The sequence below is a fragment of the Ovis aries genome, chromosome 2, assembly GCF_016772045.2.
Source record: "Ovis aries strain OAR_USU_Benz2616 breed Rambouillet chromosome 2, ARS-UI_Ramb_v3.0, whole genome shotgun sequence".
Lineage (NCBI taxonomy): Eukaryota > Metazoa > Chordata > Mammalia > Artiodactyla > Bovidae > Ovis > Ovis aries.
Genome location: NC_056055.1, coordinates 63,749,069 through 63,774,587, shown reverse-complemented (window position 1 = coordinate 63,774,587; position 25,519 = coordinate 63,749,069). Strand labels below are relative to the sequence as shown.

Sequence of the window (25,519 nt, the reverse complement as noted above, 5' to 3'; positions counted from 1 at the left end):
AACCTCTAGATATTTTTTAATCCATGAGTTTTCTTCCACAAAATTCTGAATTGTGAAACTCTGAGTTTTGTCACTAATACCATAATTATTTGAATGGTTAGTCTGTAAAGTTCAGCATTTTTTAATCTAGTGCCCTAATGGTTTTAGGATGACTATCTCTTCTTTTCCTCCTTTTCTTAAGCAGAACTTTTAAGACTTTGGGGCCTGACGTTCTGCTGAGACAAAAATGTACAGGTGACAGACTCTTAAATCAGTTCCTCGTCTGTTGTACAATATTCTGTCTCTGTAATTCACAGATTAAATAAATTAAGGAAGCCAAGTTTTAACATATTCTGCTTTCCTCCTATAGGATATTTTCAGTTAATTGTGTATAACTTCTAATTCCATACTTTTGCATATTTTATGCTGAATCTTTGATTGGCTAATAAACAACACTTTGATTAACTATAACTAACAATGTTGATTTAAAAAAGAAAGCCTTCCTGTTACTGCAAGTTAGGGTTCTAAAGGCAGTAAAAGCTTACTCTGAAATCTTCTGTTGCTGTTGCCCTGTGTTAAATTGGCTTCTCAAGGAGAAAACAAGGAAACACCCCCTCTACCCATTTTATGTGCTAATCCATATAACTGCTGAAATGTTTTTTAAAAGGAGTATACATAAAAATAACATTTTTATAAACACATGAATGGATTTTTCTTTATTACTCTCTCACCTACAAAAAGCATATAATTTAATCAAGGCCATTGTGAATGTGTATCAGTTCATTTCAGGAGGGGAAAAAGTGGCCACTTATTAACTGCTTTGGTAGGCTAAGACTGGAGAAATAAGAGTCATTTTAAAGAAATATTCTGGGCACCTTTAAGAAACTCCATGAGATTTTTTTCACTCAGATTTCAGTAGTCAAGTAAATTCAAGAAAGCTAGTCTATTATTCTAGAATCTTCATGCTGCAGATGACCTTGTTAAAGACTCAGAAATTCTACAGTTAAGGAAAGAAATTTGTTTAATTTGTTTTAACTCAGCATCTGCCAAAGTTTAGACTGCAAAATCTATTTTGGGAGTAGATATTAACATCATCTAGAACCCGAGTGCAGAGTACTTATTGTCTGAAAATAAGCTCAGTGGTATGGTTCATATACAAGAGCTGGTAGAAGTTTTTTGTTTTGTTTTTAGAAAGTATATTGTTGTTATTGTTGTTTAGAGAGTATGTAGTGACCACTAACAACAAAATAAGTTACCAATCTGAACCATGAATGCTTTCTAGAGATTTTGAGTTCTGCCCAGTTCAGTTAATACTCACCGCCAGGAGCAGACGATCTCTTTCAATTAAGTCAGCCAACTTGTTTAACAAGCGTCCTCTCTCTGAAGCATCCATAGTACGCCATGGAGAGCCAATCTGAAAAGCTTGTCTTGCAGCCTTCACTGCTTTGTCAACATCCTCCTGCAAGTCAAAGTGAATTCAATTAGTGGGCTAAATATATTCATAAATTCAATGATAATAACCATATGAAATAGACTAGAGTTCCTCGTAAGCTGTGTCTTCATCAGCTCAAAGTCTAGCACATTGTACAGACTCATCTACTGCATATTAGAATTATACCTGCTGCCTACTTTTTGGAATGATGAGTGCCATATACAAAGCACATGCATGATTTCCTAGAATAGAAATACTATATTTTAATAGTTGCTATCATTGGAGTGTTTACCTTATATCAGGTAATGTTCTAATTGCTTCACACATATTAACTCATTTAATTTTCAGTAGCTTTATGACACAGATACCTTCTCTATTTTACAGATGAGGGAACTGAAGCAAAAAAAGGTTGAGATTTGCTCAAGCTCAGTAGCTGAAAGTGGCTAAACTATGTTTTATACAGAGCCCAGCTGGCTATAGAATCTTAGCTCTTCATCACTACATTTTACTGTTTTGGTGACTTGGTTGCCAAAAGTTCCAGGGAAACTCAAGATCTTAAACAGTGAGTATCTCCTTGGGTCTCTGTTGATTTTATGGGCTGTGTACTCTCATGAAGAACCTACTGAAGGGTCAATAAGAACTGTGTTTTGCTGTTGAAGAGTAAACATTATAAACATGTCCTCAGTCCTCTTGTGCAGGAGGAAAAAAGGCATAGAGGCAGCAGGGTCTGGTATAAAGAAGGGTCAGTATATTACAACCTCTCATTTCCCAACTGGTCAGTTTCTTACTATTAAGACATTGCTTTAATTATATTAATTCAAACAAAAGTAATCAAGAAATTTCACACTCAGTCTAGGTTTCTTGCCTTCATTAGTGTGTCTTTACTCACACCTTTTCCTAAATTGGTTTACTCCTGTTCTCTCCTCCTCTGCCTCAGTTAAGTGCTCTCCCTGACCACTCACTCCCATAGATCTTTGTTCAGATCGATGAGCTCCTATGGAATCCATCTACTACAAAAATCACTACCTCTTCCATGACTACATCCTGTGTCCTTTTTCCTTCCCCCATTAAATCAGTTGCAAATACTTTAAACACATACATCATCCCAGTGTTCTTTTGTACATCAGTCTGTTCACTCTGTGAAGCTATACAAACTCCACAAATCATGTACCTCTTAGGCCAGTGTGTTTTCTTTTGGGTAGGAGTGATAGTTCCCTGAAAGAAACTGAAGATAAAATTGTTCTTTTTCTTTTTTTAAGTTGCCCAAATTAAACTGAACCCATTCAACAATGGTATCTTCCCTTGAGGAGGCATGGATCTCAGATTAATATTCCCTGTCTTTTATTATATTTAGTTAAGAAGTCCCAAACTGGAAATTCCCTGGTGGTCCAGTGGCCAAGATTCTACTCTTCCACTTCAAGGGGCACAGATTTGATCTCTGGTTGAAGAACTAAGATCCAGTGTAGTGTGGCCAAAAAGCAAAAAAAAAAAAAAAAAAAAAAGAAGTCGTCCCAAACTTACAAGTCTGCAAATTAAAATACAAGCAAAGTAAATTATTTTTACAATATTTATTGCCACACTAAAATGATCTTGGGCCAGAGAAATATTTTAGAAGCATAATCTGGTCTAAGTGGTAATATTATCACAAAACAGACTACAAGCAAATATTCTTTCACTGTAAGCATCATACTTGTATATATTACTGTTTAACATTTGAGGGAATGAAGATTATATACAATAAAATAAATGTATTATTACTCTCCATTCCTAAGAAATGCATGTGTGTGTGTGTATATATATATATATACACACACACATATATAGTTCCTATTTTGAGCATTCAGTTAACCACATTGATTACTTATATTTAGACATTGTTTTAGGCCATAGATTCTCACCTTCTCCAAATCATTTTGGAAGAGTGCTATTGAAAAACATTAAAGGCAAACTGCAAGAATCTGAAATCGCCAGCATGATCTGTGGATACCACAGCTTATAAAATACATGCTCTGTGTTTAAAAAGGTCTGTATGACACAGCTTTCCCTGGGATCCTTCTGCTCAGTGTTCTATCATCAGCCTTAGCCAAATATGGTTTATCATAGGCATTCTGGCCTCTCAAAGGGATATGGAATAATTGGCTTCAAGACAAGTAACTCTGCCATATGGAAAATATGTTCCTGGAGAATGCTGCTATAAATAAGGACAGTTTTGTGGTTTTATTCTTTAGATCATGCTTCTCCTTTTCTCATATATTTTACCTTTCAGGCACAGAAATAGAGTAATGGTAGTTAATATATAGCTCTGGAACAAAACAACCCAGATCTGAATTCTGGTTCCTCACCTATTAACTATGTAAGTTTTGAAGCATCCATCTAGTCATCCATTTATGATTTGCTAAACACTAAAGATTTGCTAAACACTCTATTCTGTAGCATTCTTATCAGGTTGCTAACCATAAAACAGTGAAGTAATGAGACCAACCTTTGGAAAATCCTAATTGTGTGGGAGAAACATACAACCACATAATCACATCATTATTATAAACCATGAGAAATTTGGTTCAGTTCATTCTGAAGTGAACTATATTATTATATGACTTCTCTAACCTTCCGTTTTCCTGTCTTTTTAAAAATGAATATTTATTTATTTAAGCTGTGTCAGGTCTTAGCTGTGGCATGTGGGATCTTTTGTTGTGGCACACAGATACCCTAGTTGTGGCACACAAGCTTAGTGGTTGTGGCGTGTGGGCTTAATTGCTCTGCTGCACGTGGGATCTTAGTTTCCCAACCAGTTATTGAACCTGTGCCCCCTGCATTGCAAGAAGGGTTCTTAACCATTGGACCACCAGCAATGTCTCTTCTTATCTTTAAAACAGGGATAATTTACCTCACGTGCTTCCCAGGTGGCTCGGTGGTAAAGAATCTGCCTGCCAAAACAGGACATGGGCTCATTCCCTCAGTTGAGAAGATCTCCTGGAGAAAGAAATGGCAACCCACTCCAGTATTCTTGCCTGGAAAATTCCATGGATGGAGGAGCTTAGCAGGCTACTGTCCAGGGGCTAGCAAGGAGATGGATACCACTTAGTGACTAAGCCACCACCATAATTTACCTCATGGAGTTGTGTTGAAGACTAAAAAAGGTGATATTTGAAACATTTTCTGTGTGACAGACATTTTGTTAAATGTTCATTAAGTGGTAGTATGTTCTGTTGGAGTTGGAGTGAGTCAAAACAAACTTAACTCAGCAATTCTAGTGTATTTTAATACTTCCTTTCACTTTTCACTGCCCTGTATTATTTTAGGCTATCATTTTGCATTGTTGGTAACCCTCCTAAGTCCGTTCTCTTCCCTCCTCAGGTTGTTTGCCTGCTGCGTGATTAGTCGCTCAGCTGTGTTCAACTCTTTCCGACCCCATGGACTGTAGCCTGCCAGGCTCCTCTGTCCATGGGATCTCCCAGGCAAGTATACTGGAGTGGGTAGACATTTCCTCTTCCAGGGGATCTTCCCAACCCAGGGATCAAACCTGCATCTCCTGTATCTCCGGTACTGGTAGGTAGATTCTTTACCACTGAGCCACCACTTTGTGGTCTTGCCTATTTCTACCAGGCTAATCTTCCTCAAATAATTTGACCATATCACTTTTCCTTCCCTGTATTTGCAAATGCTCCCTTTTGCCCACAGTCCTGAAGCCAGTCTCCTCTTTCTGATTTTCAAGGCCTCTCATTTCGGGCTCTAAGTCATCTACTCAAACTTGTGTTTATACGTTTTCTACTCTAGGTAGCCCTCTATTTCTCACAATTGCTTTTGTAATTTTCCTTCCTAGAACGTTCTCCCAGCTCATCCCTGCCTTTCAAAATCCTTCATATTCTTTAAGACCCAGCTCAAATATCACAACCTACCTAAACCTTTGCCAAACTAAACCAGCTTGATAATAGCTACTAGTTAAGAGCTTACTAAGTTCCTGGCACTACGCTACTGCTGTAGTTAAGCATCACAGACTTGGTTTTATAGGACATGAGATGTAGTAATAGTAGAACCAAAATTTGATTCCAAATCTGATTCCAAAATCCAGTTTTAGGATAGCTTTAAAGCTATCCTGATAATGATCTCCTTTGCAATGAATATTTACTACTACCTCTAGTATAAGCTCGGAGAAGGCAATGTCAACCCCCTCCAGTACTCTTGCCTGGAAAATCCCATAGATGGAGGAGCCTGGTAGGCTGTAGTCCACAGGGTCGCACAGAGTCGGACACGACCGAAGCAACTTAGCAGTAGCAGCTAGTATAAGCTATAATATTTCTTACTCTTTGATTCTACGATAGGCAGTTAATAAATATTTAAACATTTTATTATGTATCATATAATGAGTTTCATTACATTACATTGATTTCATATAAGGGTGCTCCTTATATAAATAATCTTCTTATATTGATATTTATAAAATAATTCATATCTTAATTGATTCCATTACATAGCACAGCTTTTACATTAATCAAACTATTAGGTATAGAGGTTTTAAAAAATATTATTATTATTATTATCCCAAGATTATTATTGCTTGGATTTTTCATCCAGGACTAGCATATCCAAAGACATAATTTTTTTTTTTTCAAAGACATAATTTTTAAATAACTAGAAAACAATTTGATACATTAACTCAAATTTTCTACCATCAATAGCGCTTTTACCTGATAGTGTTTAAAGTGTTCCTTTTTTTAAAGTAAGGGACCCCAAGTTGAACAGAGGAAGTTAAGGAAGGACTGAACTCATCCATTCATTCCAGACCAGGCATTTCCATATTACATTCATCCATATTTGGAGAAAATAGTTATCAGACCAGTTTTACACCTGTCACAGACACTTACTGTAATGGACATTTACTTTTATCCCCACCAATTATTTGCTAGGTCATGCTGTAGTATTAAAAGCAGCTTGTGGGATTAGGCGATATAGCCTAAAAGAGCCACTGAAGTGAAAAGAAAACAGTTCCCACCCACATCTGTGCTTTGCTTTGTAACCTCCATTTGTTCTTGCCCCTCCTCCTCTCTTTATAATACCATTGAAAGGCTGTATGTAGCCCATTGTTAGCTCCATTCTACTCATAAATTAAATCCTTAAAACCTCTTGGCTCATTATCTAAAGAGTCAGTTCCAGAATATTAGGTTTACTGTGACCCTGTAATTTACTAGATTTGTACCTTCACTAAGCAACGTTAGAAGTTACTATACATTTGTCGGCAAACTTGTGAGAACAGCAATAATTATTTTAAAACAAAAGCTGGTTGATTATTTCAGAAAAGAATATGATGACAAGAGCACTGGATCTCAAGCAAACAGTTGCTTGCTATGGACAGTTTATACCATAAACAATCTAACTTGAGAGATAAGTATTCAGCCAACTCCATTAGCACAGTGACCTGATTTGCAGCTTTGTTGGACGTTAATGAATGTTTTTAATCTACATTTGCACAGACAGTTCTTCTCTTCGACAAGCAGCAGTAACCGTCAATAAGCAGAGAGCAAAAGGATAATCGCTATTTCTAAAGCTTCAGGTGTGATCATCAGCTTTCCCTCATGCCACTTTATACAGAGGGTAAATCTCACCAACGATGCCAAGCCCTCAGATGGCCTGACAAGATTTCACCTGGAATTCCAGGCACAGATTTGTTTTACTGAGGAAACTCATTCCAGAAGCTAGGGGCCAAGTGAGATGTCCAAGGCCCCAGAGCTAAAGAATTAAGAAATGTTTTTTCCTTTCCCTAATGCAAACTGCAAACGGTTCTGCGGTCTCCCTCCTGAGAGGCCAGGACACCTCTGGAGAGAACGAGTAGGCAACCATCAGGGGCTCAACTCTGCCCTCAGCTTGCCTGTTGTTGCTTTTCCCACCTCTTCAGGGTTGTCAGAGCCACTCAAGCAACTAGGATATTTGAGGTCATGTAATGCCTGGAGAATCCCAGGAACAAGGGAGCCTGGTAGGCTGCCGTCTCTGGGGTCGCACAGAGTTGGACACGACTGAAATGACTTAGCAGCAGCAGCAATGCTGGGTTGGGGGCTTCCCCGGTGGCTCAGTGGTCAAGAATCCACCTACAATGCAGGGACTGTGGGAGATGCAGGTGGATTCCTGGATCAGGAAGATCCCTTGGAGGAGGGAATGGCAACCCATTCCAGTATTCCTGCCAGGAAAATCCCACTGAGCCTGGTGGGCTACAGTCCACAGGGTTGCAAAGAGTCGGACATGACTGAAGTGATTTAGCACAAACAGAATGCTGGGTAGATCTCTAGGAGTCTCTGATTAAAAGCTATTTTTCCATATTGAATGTGAAGAACCAATTTTTCTCTCATTTCTGGGAATGGCTCATTGGGACCCAGGGTTCTGCCTTTCCTGAATACTGTGCCAGGGATCATCAGTACTTCTCTGCCCTAGTTCAGTCTTGCACCATTTCAGAGAGATGCAGAGGGATTGTCTTAGCACAGTTCCCAATCATTAACTTCCGTACTTGTCAGAACCCCTGCCTCCTGTTACATGTTAATAACACCTGAGAGGAGATACAACTTATGATTTAATATATTTGTTCAGTGGTTCTCAAAGTATATTCCCTTATCCTGATCCCAACAACATCAGCTTCAGCTAAGAATTTGTCAGAAATGTAGGTCCTCAGGTCTCACTCTAGAATTACTGAAACAAACTTGGGGATAGGTGGGGCTCAGGGATCAGTGTTTTAAGCACCACCGCCCCCCGCCCCCCCCGGCCCGGAAATTCTAAAGCATTCAAAATTTCTAGAATTACTGCTTTAGTCAATAGTCAATTTAGTACTAGATTTCTGAGATATATGAAATATAAAGAAACAAAACTTGATAAAGGAGTAAATTATTTCATTTATTCATGACTTATAGTGTGTTAGATACCATGGGCATAAAGGTGAGATGTAGTTCATCTCTACCAGTTCACCTCTAAACCAAGTTCATCTCACGTCTTCGATCTCTACAAGAAGCATATTGTCTCAGACAAATTAACCAATAAGCAATAAAACACAAGGTTTAGAGTATACATAAACGTGGTGTTCTATAATGACATAGAAGAGAGCAATTATACCTGGAAAGGTTAGAGAAAGCTTAAAGAAGTGTGAAACCTATAACAATGGAGGCTTCATTATATGCCTGGCGCTATTAAAACACTTTACTTACTTGTTTTCTTCTTCTTTTTTTTCCAATTCTTTTGTGGGGAGGGCAGTCAACCACAAGGTATGTGGGAGCTTAGTTTCCTGACCAGGAATTGAACCTGCACCCCATGCACTGAAAACATGGAGTCTTAACCACTGGACCACCAGGGAAGTCCCCCATGTTTCCTTAGTTAAACTCCCCAAGTTTTTTCTATCTCCCTCTTTTATACAAAAAGGAATAGACGAGCCAAAAGGTTAAATGATAAATGCAGCTGTGGATCTTTTGTGCTCTTATCACAGATGATGACTTGAACTTGGTCCCAAGGACAGTACCGCGGCCATCGTCTAGAGGCAGTGACCAATATCAATGTTTGGGGCATGGTAAAGGTTGGAACTCTTACACTGAAAGGGAAAAATAGAAGCCAGAAGCAAAGATTTTTTTCCCCATAGTCAATGAGAAACCCTTGAGGAATTTATGCATGGGTGAACTCTGGTATATAGAAAGTGAAATCTGAAAGCAGATGACATGTGTCTCCATTCTATTTTGTTTCTACTTCTCAAGCCCTTGACTCCTCTGTCTAAACTCTGCATTCTTGCCCCTCAAGGCATGGGTCTTATTTCTTCTGATAATACTGCAACCTGAATCCAGGGCCTTTCCTAAATCCTAAAGAGCCCTTCAGGTCTATCACTGTTTTCAAATAGGTTTGCAAGGTGTAATATCTTGAGATTAGTTGATTGGGAAGAAGGTAAGGAAAGAATGGAGAAAGAATGAGAACATATGACTGCTGCCATGAACTGGCAGTTAATACTACTGAAAGTAGTATTATCCTTGAGTTTTGCTGAGTTTTCATCTTCCAATAAGTAGTCTTTTCATGTAGCAAAATAATTAACCTCTTTATATCTTACATGACAGAAAATTAAAATCTTGATAAGAGCTAGACAACTGAAGACCAGAAAAATCTTTTCCAATTAAACCATATTCTTTTTAAGATATGTGTTCAGATAAAAATTCTGAAGGCTTCTATTCTCTTCACTCCCTGACCTATCTGCCTACAATGCGGGAGACCTGGATTCAATCCCTGGGTCAGGAAGATCTCCTGGAGAAGGACATGGGAACCCACTCCAGTACTCTTGCCTGGAAAATCCCATGGACAGAGGAGCCTGGTAGGCTACAGTCCATGCAGTCACAAAGAGTTGGGCACAACTGAGTGACTTCACTTCTTCTTCTTCTCTTACTTTAATAATATTAACAAAGGAAGAGAGTAGCTCTGCTGGTCACAGGTTCTGGAGTCAGAAGCACGATTCAAATCAGCATTTGAATGCTGATTTCATTATGTATTAGCAATATCATCTTCAGGAAATTACCCTTTTATTTCTGCTATTCTATCATCATTTGTAAAACTGGCTAGCAATAGTACATAGGGTTGCATTGTGTACTAAATTTTTTAAAAATCAATATTAAAAATTATCACTATGAAAGTTAGCTTTTGTTGTTATATTATTAGCTAAAAAGAAACAACACAATTTGTGATTCAACTTAAATCCTTTAAAATTCAGTTTTTTAGGTACTGATTAATGTTAATTCAATGCTTGTTATTGCAATGACTTGCAATGTATTGTTACTAAAGTCCTGTATTAAAATTTTTTTTTAGTTTCCTTTTGTCACTTAAGAAAAATGTTTTATATAAATAAAGGATTTCTCCACTTTTTAAACCTATGACCACTCACTTCATATGCAGTCTGGTCATTCAATAAATATAGATACTATTTAAATTGAAAAACAAGCAAGGAAAACAATATGAAAAGAAACTCCACACCCAGAAGAACAGGCTCATCATTATTACGTGACTATTGAGTACCCTTTATGTACCAAGAATATTTCCCCAGATGCCCTGGAAACCATATTTTCATGACATGACTGTTTGAAGATGGAATAGGGGGTAGGCACTCAGAATGGTGAGAAACAAAGAAACCTGGCATAAAATGCAAATAGTGTTACAAAACTCACCTTATCTCCTTCTTCCACCTCACAGAGTTTCTCCTCAGTTGCGGGATTAAAGACTGGAAATTTCTTACCACTCACTGAACTATGCCATTCATTGTTTATGAAGATCTGTAGACAGAGGGAAGATAAGTAAAAAGGCATTTAAATATCCAGCCAATTTCAGAAACTTTTTATAAACTTAAACTAAAGCACTAAGTGAACCCAATGTTACAACCTCACCTCCCTCAGCTACTTGCCTTCTCCAGGAATTTTTTGACTGTTTAAAACATTTTACACACAAACACACACACACGTGCATATATAACACACTAAAATAAAGTAATACTTTACAATTTCACTAAGATATGAGGTCATTTAAAGAACAGAAAATACAGACTGGAGAAAACAATTTAGAGAAAGATGCTGTTATCTCAAATAACCATGAATTTGAGGCAAGAGTGAAGGCTTAATTGGGCTTGATCTTTATGAATCATTGTCTATTTTCCACTTCAGATTCTGAACAAGCTCATCTTGGGCTACTGGTGATTTGGTATGGTAAGTGACTATTTTCTGATCCTTTAGCTTACTGTCTTAAAAGTAGCCTGAGGGAGGATTTTAAAAGAAGATTGCTTAGGAAAAAAATCAGTTAGTGACATTTCTTCATTGACTTTTTAAAGACATAAGGGTTTCATTCTTCTTTTTAAAAGGTTGTCTAGTAAATTATTTGTCCTCAGATGAAATCAGGTACTAGATTTCTTAGTTCTATCTATGAAAAGGAGACTTGCATCTAAAGAAACAGGTGGTCCAGAAAATAATTGAGTTTTGTTCTATGTACACAAAGAGTAAAAATATTAAGAAGTGTTAGTATGTCATTTAAAAAGTCTGTTTCAGTTTTTGCAATGCTGAATTTGCATTTCTTTATGGAAACTATAATACCTTTGATATCTCATTCATCTTTTCACAGAATAAAAATATCTTACGTAGCCAAATTGAGACGGACTATTTTTGTGGTGAATAAAGTGATATTTTGTTTCTGACAAAAGCTAGAATTTCTTCTTTCTCCTCTCACTCCATTATTTCTTGTTTATTCTCTTTTTTCTTATTCATTATTGAAATATAAAAAATCATAAGTACAGTGTTGAATATTATGTGTTGTGACTTCCTGTTAGATTATTTTTACAACATAAACTAGTTTATTTAATGTTAAACCACAGGTAATTGACCCATGGAATTTTAAATGAAAGGTGACATACACAGTGGATCTGTAATATATATCTTAACTCAGACACCTCCTCTTTACTTGATATTTAAAGATAAGTTATTAATTGTGCAACTCTGAGGGAGAATGTATTGAAACACTGCCCCTCAAGGTTTAAATTGGTTGTTATGCTAAATACAAATTACTGAACTATTAAAGATTCCCCAGTGACAACTCTCAAGATTGTACATTGTTGATTTAATTATTTATATTGTGTATATTTGAAATAAAAGTAGTCTTTTAAATTAACCTATGAGTTTGCACTGACTTAGCTGTTCTGTGCAGTGTCCAAATTTAGCTTAACATTCTGTCAAAATAATAAGATATATATTACTATATATCACAAAATGCTTACACATAATTAATTCTATATTCTGTGATTTACAAGATTGTTACTCAAAAAAATTAAAAAATTATTACAAAAGCATTCCCTGTTCTCCTATACGTCTACTATAAAGCTTGTCACTTTTTAAAAAACTCATTTTTAAAGTCTGCCTTCCCTCTTAAGCTGTAAGTTAAGATAAGGTCAAGGACAGTATGTGTCTGTTTCTCTGATTTATCCTCAGAACAAAAAAATCCCAGTCAAAGTGTTCAGCACAATCCCAGCCCTCAAGTGATCTTAACCTCAGTGAAGAACTCTTAACTAAATAACTTGAAATTGAATCAAAGAACCGAGAATCCAGTAGTTACATATGGGTAGAATCTATAATATTCTGCACATGTGTCCACTTTGATATTTTGACTTGCTAAAAAAACAAGAGGAAGGATATGTCTCCTTATTTGCCTATTCATGCCAATGTAACCTATGTATTTGGAGGAGTTCCAAAGAATTGTAGCGCTAGCCTGGAACTGACAGGAAAAAGATGTGGACATGAGTAAATTAAAGGGGAAGCAAAGCAGTTCAGCTAAAGAGACTAGATGTCCAAAGACACGAATATGGAAGTTTGAGAAAGATAGAAGTATCGAGAAAATCCTTGTTTCTCTGATAGGGTAATATAATACAGACGAAGACCATAAAATTCCTATTAGCCTCTATGAAAAAAATATAAACTTCTTAGCTGAACTTAAAGAAAAATAAATTTATATTACAACTACTGACTTGCTCAACATCTTTTGGAGTGAATCAGCATTGTAGCTATTATTTTTTTTTTATTTACAATATTTTATTTAATGATAAAATTCATTTTTAAAAGATGGCTGAGGGAGAAATAAAAAACTGTTATATCATTATTGTAAACATAAGATTTAAATATTCAATGAAATTCATCTTTATATACTACGAAAGGTTAGAGGAAATTTATGATGAACAAGAAAATACCATCAACTTATAGTCACAGCTTAATTGTGCATAAAAGCCGGGCTCTGATTGCTTACCCACTTTATACCCTAGATGAAGTTTAAATGATTTTAGCCTACTTGTGAAAATCAAATCTACTTTCAAAGGATAAACACTTATTATCTTTTGATAACAAAGATATCAAAAATAATTTGTTCTAAGTTCTAAAGGCAAATTTGAAGTGAAATTCTTCCTTTTTGGGCCCAACAACAAATCTTAATCTTGTACAAATAGTTGAAACAAGTCTAGATACCTAAAACTGACTGCTTTGAAAGAACGAATACTAGGCTGAATGTGTAAATTTTGGTATGTTTGATAAAGAGTCCTTCACTATATATTATCTTTTTTTCCCTGAAGTTATTGTAGACTTTACAGTTCATATTCTTCAAGTTTACAGTGTTTTCTTTCCTATGTCTTTAGTCCTATTTTTCCCCCAAGAGATCACTGGGAAGCACCTTAATCAAAGAGTCCCAAGTTCAGCTCATTGTCATTTCTAGCTTTACACTGCTCTCACTTCAAACTAAGATTCTAAAACTTGTTCTTGCATTCTCTCTCTCTCTCTCTCACACACACACACACACACACACACACACACATGCACACATCTTCCCTCTTCTGTTAAAGACACACAGAACCCCTACTCATCTGTTTTTAACACTGTGTTCTCTGCTACCTGAAGAAGGGAAAGTCTACCCTCTCCAGTATTCTGGCCTGGAGAAATCCATGGACTGTATAGTCCGTGGGGTCACAAAGAGTAGGACACGACTGAACGACTTTCACTCACTCACTAACTTTGCTGCTGCTGCTTAAAAAAAGACACAAAAAACCTTTCCCTGTTCTCCCTACCCCCATCTCTGCCTAATCGATTTTTCATCTTATTCTAATCTTCCTAAGAAAAAGCAGTTCAAATTGTGTCACCTTCTCAGAATATGTATGTTGTTCTCCCTTCTCAAACTCCTCAGCATGGTGTTTGAGGTGTCTCACCACTTGGCCCCAAGATCATTTTCCAACCTTTTATCCCACTCTTTCCCTTTTGTTTCAGCCTCATTCTACTCTGTTTCTCAGACTGGAGTTTCATTATTTTCTTCTCCTCATACTTCAAGCTCTTTTAAAACGTCATTTCCTCCTGAGGATTTCACTAGTTGGTCCAGTTGGATTTAGCCTCTTTTTTTCCTCTTTCGTAACATAGCATTTGAATCTCCTACTAATAAATTATTTATTATGTTTTGTTTTGAGTTAAAGCTAGCTATCTACACATCAGCTCATCAGCTAACAAACAAAAACTAAAGACATCATATTATTTGTCCTAGATTCTTTAGCCAGCCTTGCAAATTTCTAATTCTGCATTTTCTCTGCTCTAAAGATAGTATGACCTCTTCCAATTTTATATCTCTAAACTAAGAGAGCACAAAGTCTCCCCCTGTCAGAAATATGCCCAGAATTCTACCCTTCCACAGTGCAATTTCACCAAAACTCTAATAAAAAGAAGGTACAGAATGTATTATATTTTGTTAAACCTGTGGTGAAGCTTTTCATCTCCCACCTAAGTCCTCTTACACTGATAATTTGTGGTTTCAGCTTTTCAATAATATGCTCTCATATATTACAACTTACTTTTTAAAAAAATTATTTATTTTAATTGGAGGCTAACTACTTTACAATATTGTAGTGGTTTTTGCCATACATTGACATGAATCAGCCATGGGTGTACATGTGTTCCCCATCCTGAACCCCCCTCTCATCTCCCTCCCCATCCCATCCCTCAGGGTCATCCCAGTGTATTACAAATTATTTTAATCCCTTCATACATTCTCTTTGGTGAAAGAACCATTATAATATGTATGTACCATCTATTTTCATTATCAGACTCTTGTATTTAAACTGTACATAAAACTACCTTTTCAGATTAGAGTCAGTGAATATTTTGTAAATGAACATTAAAGTAAGAACAGAAGTTTATCTATCCTCCTCCAGGCTACTAAAGAGATCAGTGGCAGATGATCTCAAATTACCAGCAATTACTCTGCATTATTCAGTTTCCATCTTTAATATAGGGGAACACAGTGAACTTAATTTTTGTTCGAATTTGTGCTTATACTCATATGACACAAAATCATCGTTTTTGTTTTATCAGAAAAGTGTTAGTCAAATAATGAGTAGACGCCTGAGAAATACTGTTAGTAATAGGGAGACATGGAAGATTAGTGAGCTATGGCCCTGCTTTCAAGTGGCTGTGATCTAAAAGGAGAGTATATTTATATCATGATCAGTCAGTAAAGAATTGAAGATTGTAGAATGCAATGACCAAAGCAATGCTTTAATTAGTAAGTTGCACAGAGAAACTCATAGAAGAAAGGAGCATGGCCTGGAAGAATGCAACCTTGAAAATTTGGACTGAAGTGGTAGAAAGAAGGAAACCAAGGAGTAGAGAGAGGGAACCCCCTTGGGATATTTGAAACACAGTCAAGAGATCAGCCCCAAGCAGAGAATTCCAGTGGAAACAAATCTTAGATAAATTCCAACAGTGAAAATTAAACCACTTAGTGATGGGTCTTGACACCCAAGTTACTCTATCCTGGATGTTATGAGACAGTGACAGGATCAAATGGATGTTTTAGAAATACTGATACCAAAAATGGATTTGAGGTAGAGCAAACAGAGTCAGGCTCTCTGGTGGCTCAATAGTAAAGAATCTGCCTGCCAGTGCGGGAGACACAGGTTTGATCCCTGCCTGGTCTGGGAGGATCCCCTGGAGAAGGAAATGACAACCCACTCCAGTATTCTTATCTGGGAAATCACATGGACAGAGAGGCCTCATGGACCACGGTCCATAGGGTCACAAAAGTTTCCGGCAAGATAGACTTAGTGACTAAAAAACAACAACAACAACAACAACAGACAGAGTCCAGGGGATTAGCCTAGAGACCATTTTAACATTCCAGGCATGAGGTCTTAAGCCTTTAAAGAAGAATGATGTATCAATATAGTCTCTAAGTTATCAATGATATACATTCTCCCGCAAACAGCAGCCTTTCAGTATGAAAACAAAATTTGGCACAGATAATGAGATGAAACAATCTGGCATTGTACCATCCTTTTCTTCCCCTTAGCTGTGGAGAATTTATTGGTAGGACTATCTGGATCATCTTGTTCTCTGTTTTAATTTTATCCAGTTTATATATGCCTTACAGCCAACTGTGTAGCTGAATGTTTTTGAATAATCATCCTTCCTATAGTTATATAAAATGGAGATGTATAGGTTAATAAATGTTTATTAAAATGATTATGAAACCATTTTAGGTCTGTTGAAATGATCTATCCTGATTACAACATTTTCCATTTGCTGTTTGCCTTTAACAAGTTTGAAGGGAAAGGGATCATGCTATAAAAGTAAAAAACAATTATTGGATCCTATTTAACCACTATATTAACTATATTCTAATTATGAAGTTTGGACTCAGGATACTTTTAAATAATATATATGTGCAGTAGACTCCAAGTTCACAATACTGATGGGAAATTATAGATGCCTCTGCATACCCTTAAACTTCAAGTGCTTCTTATTTGGGAAAACAATCAATGGAAATGTTGAGGCAACTTAATAATTGATTTTTACTCTTTAAATTTTAGATATGTCAGATTGTAAGAGATACAGTATATAAACTTTGATTTTAAAAAAACAAAATGGCTGTTTCTTGAATGTAGTTTAGTGTCCAAGAATAAGTCATAATTTTGAATGAAAGAAAGCCTTTCCTGAGGAAAAGTTCTTATATCTTAGTGTGTTTGGTATAAAGCTACAATTCTAAATAAATAGGCACTTTTCTCAAAATATGACTGGTTTAGAGGAAGTTAGATTTGTCTAATAGGCAAATAAAACCTATTAGCCTTATCTGCTGATATTTTGAAACCCATTGGCTTAAAAGAGAAGCCCTGACTCCCTCCAAAAGTCTCTTGGGGTGCCCCAAATTCACCTGATCTATGCAGAACTGTACCCGGGCCAGCAGCTCTGGATGCCGTAAGAGAAGCCAGCACTGTCTTGGTGGCAGAGAGATTTTAACAGATCACATTTTCAACACACAGAGAATCTCTTTTAAGTCATGCCAAGAGTGAGGAAGGTTGAAGGGATTCTCTATTTTATGTCACCTGTGTGAAATTCCAAACCTGACATCCCGAGCCTCGGCTATGTGGAATAATGGGTACAGCTGAAAACGTATAGGAACTGATGCACGTTGTAAATGTGTTAACTTTTCCCCAGCATTAGGAAACTAAAATGTACCAAAGACCCAGAGGGTGGGAAGTACGGCAGGGAGAAAGAACCAAGATGCGACCTAATAAGAGAGGGAGACTAAGCAAAAGTCAGGTGGGGTGTTAAACATTTAAAAGAATCAAAGCTAGATCTTCTGGCAATTATTTTTAACCCAAACCCTGAGGCTGCAAAGCAAAATGTTGAGACTCAAAGTTAAAAAAAAAATCCAAAAGGAAATTAAGGAGGAAATAACAGATGGGAGGAAAATGCTTAACTGCAGTCAAAAGAATGAAAACAAAATGAGAGGGTGGCCAAAACAAAAGTAGGAGAAAGAAAGTTTTTCTTTTTCATTTCTGTTTTATATTACAGTCTGAGTTCAGTAACATGAGTGTATACTCTTTTCTTACTTGTCTTTGGAAGAGCCTTTTCATCCTTTTCAACTCAATCAGGGAAAAAGAAAAGATGCTGAAGCTTTTCTGTTTTGAGCCACATCATCATTTTGTCCCATAGCTGGCAAAAATACTCATCAATAATTTCCATACATTATGTATACCCTATATCAGAGGTAAGCTGCAGAAGCACTGGAAAGTTCTGTAAATATTTAATACTTAACAATACTAAGACCCAGTAATATAATTGCTTGCATATATACCTTCCTTCTAAAGAAAGTGGCAAATGTAGAGCATAATTCAGCTGTTTGATATTTACATTTCTTTGACTTCTGAAAAAGTATTCGGAGAGCAGCGGAAATGGTCAGTTAATGGAATCAGGGTGAGGGAGAGAGTTGTTCAGACAAAATTTTCAGAAGTGCGATGTTTATACAAATGCCCAGTCAAGAAATTCACATTAATAATTCCAACATTACAATAAAGGTATCAAGTATAGATATTATAATATCAGAAAGTCAAATATTAGCAACATTTTACACACCTTGCAAGCAATGCTGGTATTTGTGGGAACTTCTGACAGACAGACTCACACACACTTACACACTCGCACACATACATACTCAAAATGCATCACTATGATGAAATCCAGTTTACACAAAAATTTACTTTTCTGATTTGTTTATTAGCAGTGGCTCTTAATTAAATGTTTAATAATGAAGTAATTATTGCCCATATTTTGTGGAACAGGGCTCAATATGGCTGCTTCAATCTAATAAACATATAACGCATTTGGCCACAATTATAATAGCATCATGAATACCCAAACCACCACCACTCTATGCTAGATAATTGCCACTTTATGACAAGTGCATGGCTATTTTATCAATGCCAGTATTCCCAGGAGTGTTCTTTTATGCTGATCTGTGTTATATCATCCCATAGATTACCCAGACCATTTTAGAGATACTAACTTTGGACTTCCCTGGTGGCTTAGACGGTAAAGCATCTGCCTACAATGTAGGAGACCCGGGTTCAATCCTTGGCTTGGGAAGATCCCCTGGAGAAGGAAACAGCAATCCACTCCAGTACTATTGCCTGGAAAATCCCACGGACAGAGGAGCCTGGTAGGCTACAGTCCATGGGGTCACAAAGAGTCAGACACGACTGAGCAACTTCACTTTCACTTTCACTTTTCAATCTAACTTTGGGTTGCTCTTCAAATGAGTTGTTTCTCGTACTCCTCAGGAGTTTTTCTCACCCCACCCCCTTATTCCGGCAAGTAGTGACAAACATGTGAAGTTCAGTTTAAGGAAACCCTGTGAACACTTGTTCTGAGAGCCCTTATGAAATGGGAATAACACCCTCTTTTAGGGGATGTGCTATTTACCTTAGGATTTTGTTGATAAGATTTTCTTAAAGCTAGGCAGGTATCTGAGAACAAAACAGTTTGCCAAGACACAGTCTTCAGAGATGAGTTAAATATTACATTCTTAAAGAAGGTTTATATCCCAGGAAAAAAATCAAAGTTGGTTCCATCACTGGCTTGTGGCCATGATCTAGTTCTTGCAGGACTTGGCACTTTCTGAAGGAGAAAATAAATACTTCTGACCTGGCTGGGTGTGAGTGGACTTTCCTATTTCTCCCAGAAAGTGTGACAGCCACTTTCTGGGAGAAACAGGACGTCAGGTCCCTAATTCAATGGTGACCACTGTGTAGGTAAAGTTATAAGGCTGACTCAATGCTTTTAGACAATTGCTGCTGGTCAACAGACCATGCTTTAAGTAGCATCAACAAATCCTAGAAGTCTATTAGAAATCCAGAATACCAGATCTCACCTCAGACCTATAGCATTGGAATTTGCATTTCAACATGATCTGTAAGTGTCATTCACATAATTAAATTTGAGATTATACTGCTCTGAAGTATCTTCTTTCTACTAGTCCACCTGTCTAGGGATCTGACGTCCAAATCATCTCTCTTCTCTTATCATCCAAATTTCCATTCTCTCAGTCAGAGTAAAGAATGAATGATACAAGTTAAGTAACAGGGGCAAAAGCACTTGTTAGAGACAATCTAATGAGATTCAAATATTAAATACTGCTATTTTCAGTGTTGAGGGAAAAAAATGAACTCTCGTGGAAAAGAATCCGATCTGAAATGAGAAGATTCAGCTCATTCTGTCTTTGCCTCTTAAAAGCTGTGTGACCTTGAACAAGTCACTTAAGCTATCTAAGCTCAGGTTCCTCAGCTTTAAAATGAGACATCTTCCCTATCTCCTTCCTGGCAGCTCATTATGAACTTCAAATGAGACCAACAGATGAATGTAGTTTTGAACTGTGACATGCAGTGCAAGCATTTGATTTGCTTACATTGGCAACTGAAAATTTTTAGAATTCTGGGAATCATCTTGGGAAGGAGAGGGTTAAAAAGAGCCTGGACCAAGGAGCTAATAACTAAGTGCCAGGCAGTTTCCACAAATTACCCTAATTCTCACAGCCACTTTCCAAGGTAGTCATTATTATTCCTAATTTACAGACAAGGGAACTGAAACTCAAGGAGCTTAGAGGCTTGGCCAAGGTCATATCATTAAATAAGTAGAAGAGCTGGAAATCGAAGCCGGACTTATCTTGTTAAGCTGCCTCACCTTGCAGCCATCCCGCTATTTGTTCAACTGCTTCCGAGCCAAGACCAAACAAAATATTGCATCAGTCAGAGGGAAGCTAAACGATCTCCCAAATGAAAGCAGTGACACGGCACAGTCATCTTTGTCTTGAACCTAAGTCTTGTCCTGTTTTAAGCACCCCTCAGTGGTTTGCTCAAATGAAACCCATCAGGCCATCTGGCAGCAGCCTCATCTCCAGTCTTATCCATGCTCTCTCTTTCTCACTTCATTCCGACCATGGTCAGCTTTGGATAGTTCCTTGAATATACCACGCCCTTGTCCACAGATGTCCCTGCAGGTGTTCCTACTCTGGGTCTTTGGTTCCTCAATTCCATGGCCACCTTATGTCTGCCTCCCTCAGACTTCCCTTAACTGTCCCCTTCCTTCCTAAAGAGGCTGTCCCTGATACCTCATCCAAAGAAAGCTCTTCTCCTCATATTGTCTCAGCTTTCAGTTTTCCTCTTTTTAGTTTTCTTCCCACCCACTCCAGGAATACAAGCTCCATGAGGCAAGAATCATTCTTGCTTTTTGATATCATAAGACCTAGCAGAGAACAACTCGATGATTGGTAAATAAAGGGATATAAAATGAGAGAGAGGAGGGGAAAAAAGGAGAAACGAGTGAAAAGAATGGGGTATTTGGAAATGCATGTGGCCTGAACTTGTTTGTTTTAAGAATTTAAAGGGAGATAGTGATGAAACACACACACACACACACACACACACACACACACACACACACACCTTAAATTGTGCCTAGCACATAGTATTCAATGATTCATAAACGTTCTTTATCAAAAACATATCTTTAACCTACATGGGTTAAGTAATAATACCAGAAAACTGGGGAAATATATCCTCCTCCAAGCAAAATTTATTATTCCCTAGGAGCTGAAGAAATGCGGTTCTCACAGGAATGGTACACCTGTGTCATAGTCTTCTGCATCACAGCCTCTCCCAGCTCAAACCCCACCTTTTCAATCAAATTGGAAAGTCTGTTTGTTTCCAACCTTTCTTATTGTTCTCCTCTTTTTCTAAATTGGTGGCAAACTTCCTCCTGTTGGCCTGGAAACAGCTGAGCAACAGCTGGAAAGGCTCATAGGCATGTCCCCTCTAGTAATCAGGAATGAACAAATGAAAGTCAGAATAAAGATAGACTGGGATGCCAGCAACTCCGTGTCCCAAAGTAGTGATACTGGTCTTAGACGAGTCACTTGGGGTAAGGGCTGAAGCTGCCAGCATTCCAAGTCTAGCTTTGTCATTTACTAGCTGTGTAACTTAAGGAAAGTTACTTAGCCACTCTATTCTTCAGTCTTCTCAACTACAAAGCAGGAATAGTAACATCCTCATAGGGTTATTGTAAAGAGTAAATAAAATCATCATAAATAACTAAAACAGTCATTGGCACAGAGTAAACACAATGAAACTTAACTATGATATTTCCTGTCTGTGAGTGTCTGTGTGGGTATGTGAAATGTTATTAGCCAGTGAAGATCTTTTCTAGCATGAATAAGTTATTCATTATTGAATGAGTTACATTTAAGAGTCAACTAAATATTTGGAGGTTTGATTCCTGTCTGAGAAAGCTTTCTTCCTGAATTTTCTATTTGTCTTTAAGGTAGAAAATAGTGTTGTAAAGGGAGAATGGAAAACAAAGATACCAAATCCTGTAAGAGAAAGTTCTTGATCCCTGAAATCCAGGATAAACCCTTGGAACTTAGCTCCAATGAAATCCTTGTCAGGTGGGGCATGACTGCGCAAGAAAGAGTGACAGAAAAGCTAGGGGATGACAATGAAATGAGAAGAACACTTGTGGGAAATAGATCTAGGAAAGGCTGAGTAAAAGGAGGTCCTGGAAAATTGGGTGGAATTCAGGAAAATAAATCGGACTAAGATGGCTAATGTTAATCGATCACTTCCCATGTGTCAGGTCCTATTTCAAGGGCTTCATATGCGTTAAATGCATGTGATGGTTTCTTCAACCTTAAGAATTCCCATTTTACATGTAAGGAAACCAAGGCAGAGGGAGGCAATGTAGTTTTCTCAGAGATCACACAATTTCCCAAGAAACTCATCCTTTAAAAGGATGAGCAGAGAGCTGGCAGAGATTTTGTTTAGAATTTGTTTAGAATTGGAAAGGGGCGAGGGGATATGAGGATAGAGACAGACTCTGAGTTTGAGTGCATTTATACTAATGTTACTGAGATTTTAAATTCCAAAAACTTTGGTATCATTTTATAAAGTATTTCTTAAACGCTAATCTCTGTTTCATGTACCTTAAAAAAGAAAGTAGACTGTAAAGTCATAAAAGTTATGCATCAATGGGATCTTTTGTTTGGACTAGAAGCAGCCTCAAGCTTGAGAGCATGTATAGTTCTTCTACCGTAGTTGCAATTGTTTTCTGTTACTCAGTCTTGCTTGCCTCTTTCCTCCACCTTGCCCCAACAACCAACATATTCTAATGATAATAAACATGAACACTAAAACAGTGCAAGGAAAATAACGTAGTTTAGGGGCTTGCTATAGAAGGTAATTTCTCAGACACTATAAAGTCCCTTGCTTATTTTGTTTGCAACCAGGAAAGTTAGCTAATAACCATCTTTTTCCAACTCCTCTTGCAAGTGCAAATCCAATACAGTTCTTCAGTTAGGCACAGTAAAAAGAAAATGCAAAGGCATTTGAAAAAGCTCACCCATTTAGATTTAATTACATACATAACTGGTGTCCTCCCAAGTGTGAAAATGCTGTAACCAATAAATCAGACAATAAAATGCTATCTGAGCAGAACAGATTTATAGAGAAGATGTGTGAGCAATCGAAATTCACTGACTTGCTTGCGTTGGGTATTTTTACCCAGAAAAGTTCCTATATGCAAGAGCAAATTCCTGCTTGGAATCTTGCCTCCTTTTGAGCACGTAGGTCAGTTAGTTTCCCTAGAGGGTGTTCTTGTGTAATGACTTTTAAATGAACAGGCGATATTAATCTTAAAATCATCTCATATGTTAAAGAATCACTAGATCTGTGTTTGTATATATATTTTGAGGACTATCTCATTTGCCCACTAGTGTTTCTCACATGTTTAATTAATAAGTACTTATAGAAGCTTAGTTCAGTAGAAAGAATATTTCATGTTAGAGTTCGCTGGAAATTCACAGACAAGGAAGACTTCAAACTTTTGCAAACCAAATTTTTAAAAGATGTGACATTCAGACTACCAGAAAATGTGACATTCAGACTATCAAAATATCTTCCCAGTATCATGGGGGAAAACAAAACAAAACTGTGTTATAATAGTACGGGGATAGATAATTCAATCATTGCCAGTGGTTTTGATCTTTATAAAATGAACGCATTTTTAAATGTATTTACTCTGGATTGAAATATCTTGCAAATGACAAACAGTAAGAAAGTTGGGAAAACTGGAGTCTTGTTATCTGCTAGGCGTGCTTTTGCCAAGTGCAAAATCTTTGGAGGGTATAGTCTCAATCGCATTTTTCATGTTCCCATTTGGAATAAAATCAAATGGACAAAAAAATATTTTCCCTTTTAATAAAACCTTGTAAAAATAATACTTTAATACACTTTATAACTGTTGGTCGATCATGTTAAAGGCACAATCTGATCTCTGCAGACACTTTTCTAAGGAAAAGAGCCAGTCAGCTGAACAACTTCCTCATTTGTTGTGCTTATGAAAATGAAAATTTAACAGACTAGAATTTCAAAACCATCCATGGTTACAAGTAAGGAAACAATAATAGCAGGACTTTATCATAAACTTACAGTGCTCTTGGAATTTCCTTGGTTAATCAGACAGCAAAGTGGCTCTCCCTGAGTGGGAATAGTTCCTTCCTTACTTTCCTTTCCGCATCACACCATAAATCTCATTTCTTAAATGATCTTGGTTAGATTGGTTTTGTTTATTTGTTTCTCTGAAAGTTCTAGGCTCTGACTAGAAAGCAGGAATGTGTGAAACAGGCAAAGTTCAGAGATACTCTTGATTGACTCAAATAGGATCCATTTCCTCCTTCTCCCTAACTGTGGATTTTTAAGTCTGGGTCTGGCTCCTGCTCTTTTTTCTCTAAATATTTATCAGCTAACAATTACATGCCGGCTCCAATGGCAACAAATTTGGCTGAAGAAGTAAATAAGAAGGCTTTCTTTTCCCAAATATGCTAAATAATGCAAGGACCATGTAGTTTTTTGTAACTGGAGTTTTCCTTCATCCAATTATCAGATTCAGGTCTTTCAATTTTAACACTCATTTGACATATATAAAAATCATGTTACTTCAGTATGCTCTGTTTTACTTCACTATACTCTGTTTCTCTCTCTCTCTATTTTCCTTAAAAAAAAAAAACCACCCAATTTTCCATTTGTTTGCCTGTTTCCAGTAAGTTTCTCTAGTAAGTATTTGCCTCTCTTATACATGCTGGGTGCTCTGCCTAAAGTTAATAGAACTGCTTAGTAAAGTCCACTGAATCCTGGCACAAGAACCTATTACAGTGAAGAGCATTCCTTTTACTTAGAAATATTTTAAGAAATAAATTTCTGAAAAGTTGCCTGATACGATTTAGAATTCATTATGTGATCAAGACACTAAACCCAGACCTGCATTTTGCAAGCCTTTTATTTTTATATTTGCAAAGGGCTCTCTACACCAGTTTACTTAAATTGACCTTTTGTGCTTTAAATAAATGTAGTTTTTATAAAGCTGAGGCAAAGCAGCAAGCAGAAGTTGTACTAACCTTAGTATATTTAAACTGCAAATTGGTGAGTGGGGCAGGTACGTCTGGCATGGCTGAGGACGACATTGTTGGTTCTGCTCCTGAACACAGGTGACAGGCTCAGCGATTTGGTTCTGATAGAGCACTTGGCTTTATTTGTTCCTTTTTATCTGCTTGGGCTAAGGTTTATTTGCATACTGGGATATGATTGGATGAACAAACTCGGAGCAAAAAGAAAACGACACTACTTATTTGTAACACCTAGAGCAGGAAGCCCTTGACTTTAAACTTAAATCCTTAAGAAACCAGTGCTCCAGTATCGAAGCTGCGTCCGGAGTCAGGGCGCTATTT

The 25,519-nt window shown here is 37.1% G+C and overlaps 1 protein-coding gene across 1 annotated transcript in view; it reads right to left on the bottom strand.

The window, feature by feature from the left end:
• ALDH1A1 (aldehyde dehydrogenase 1 family member A1) overlaps positions 1–25,296 on the bottom strand; it is a 55,084-nt gene extending 29,788 nt beyond the window's left edge. Inside the window, 3 exon segments of the mRNA NM_001009778.1 lie at positions 1,298–1,438; positions 10,579–10,683; positions 25,190–25,296. Of these exon segments, the coding sequence (NP_001009778.1) occupies positions 1,298–1,438; positions 10,579–10,683; positions 25,190–25,255 (312 nt within the window). The 5' untranslated portion in view covers positions 25,256–25,296.
• Positions 25,297–25,519: the final 223 nt, after the last annotated feature.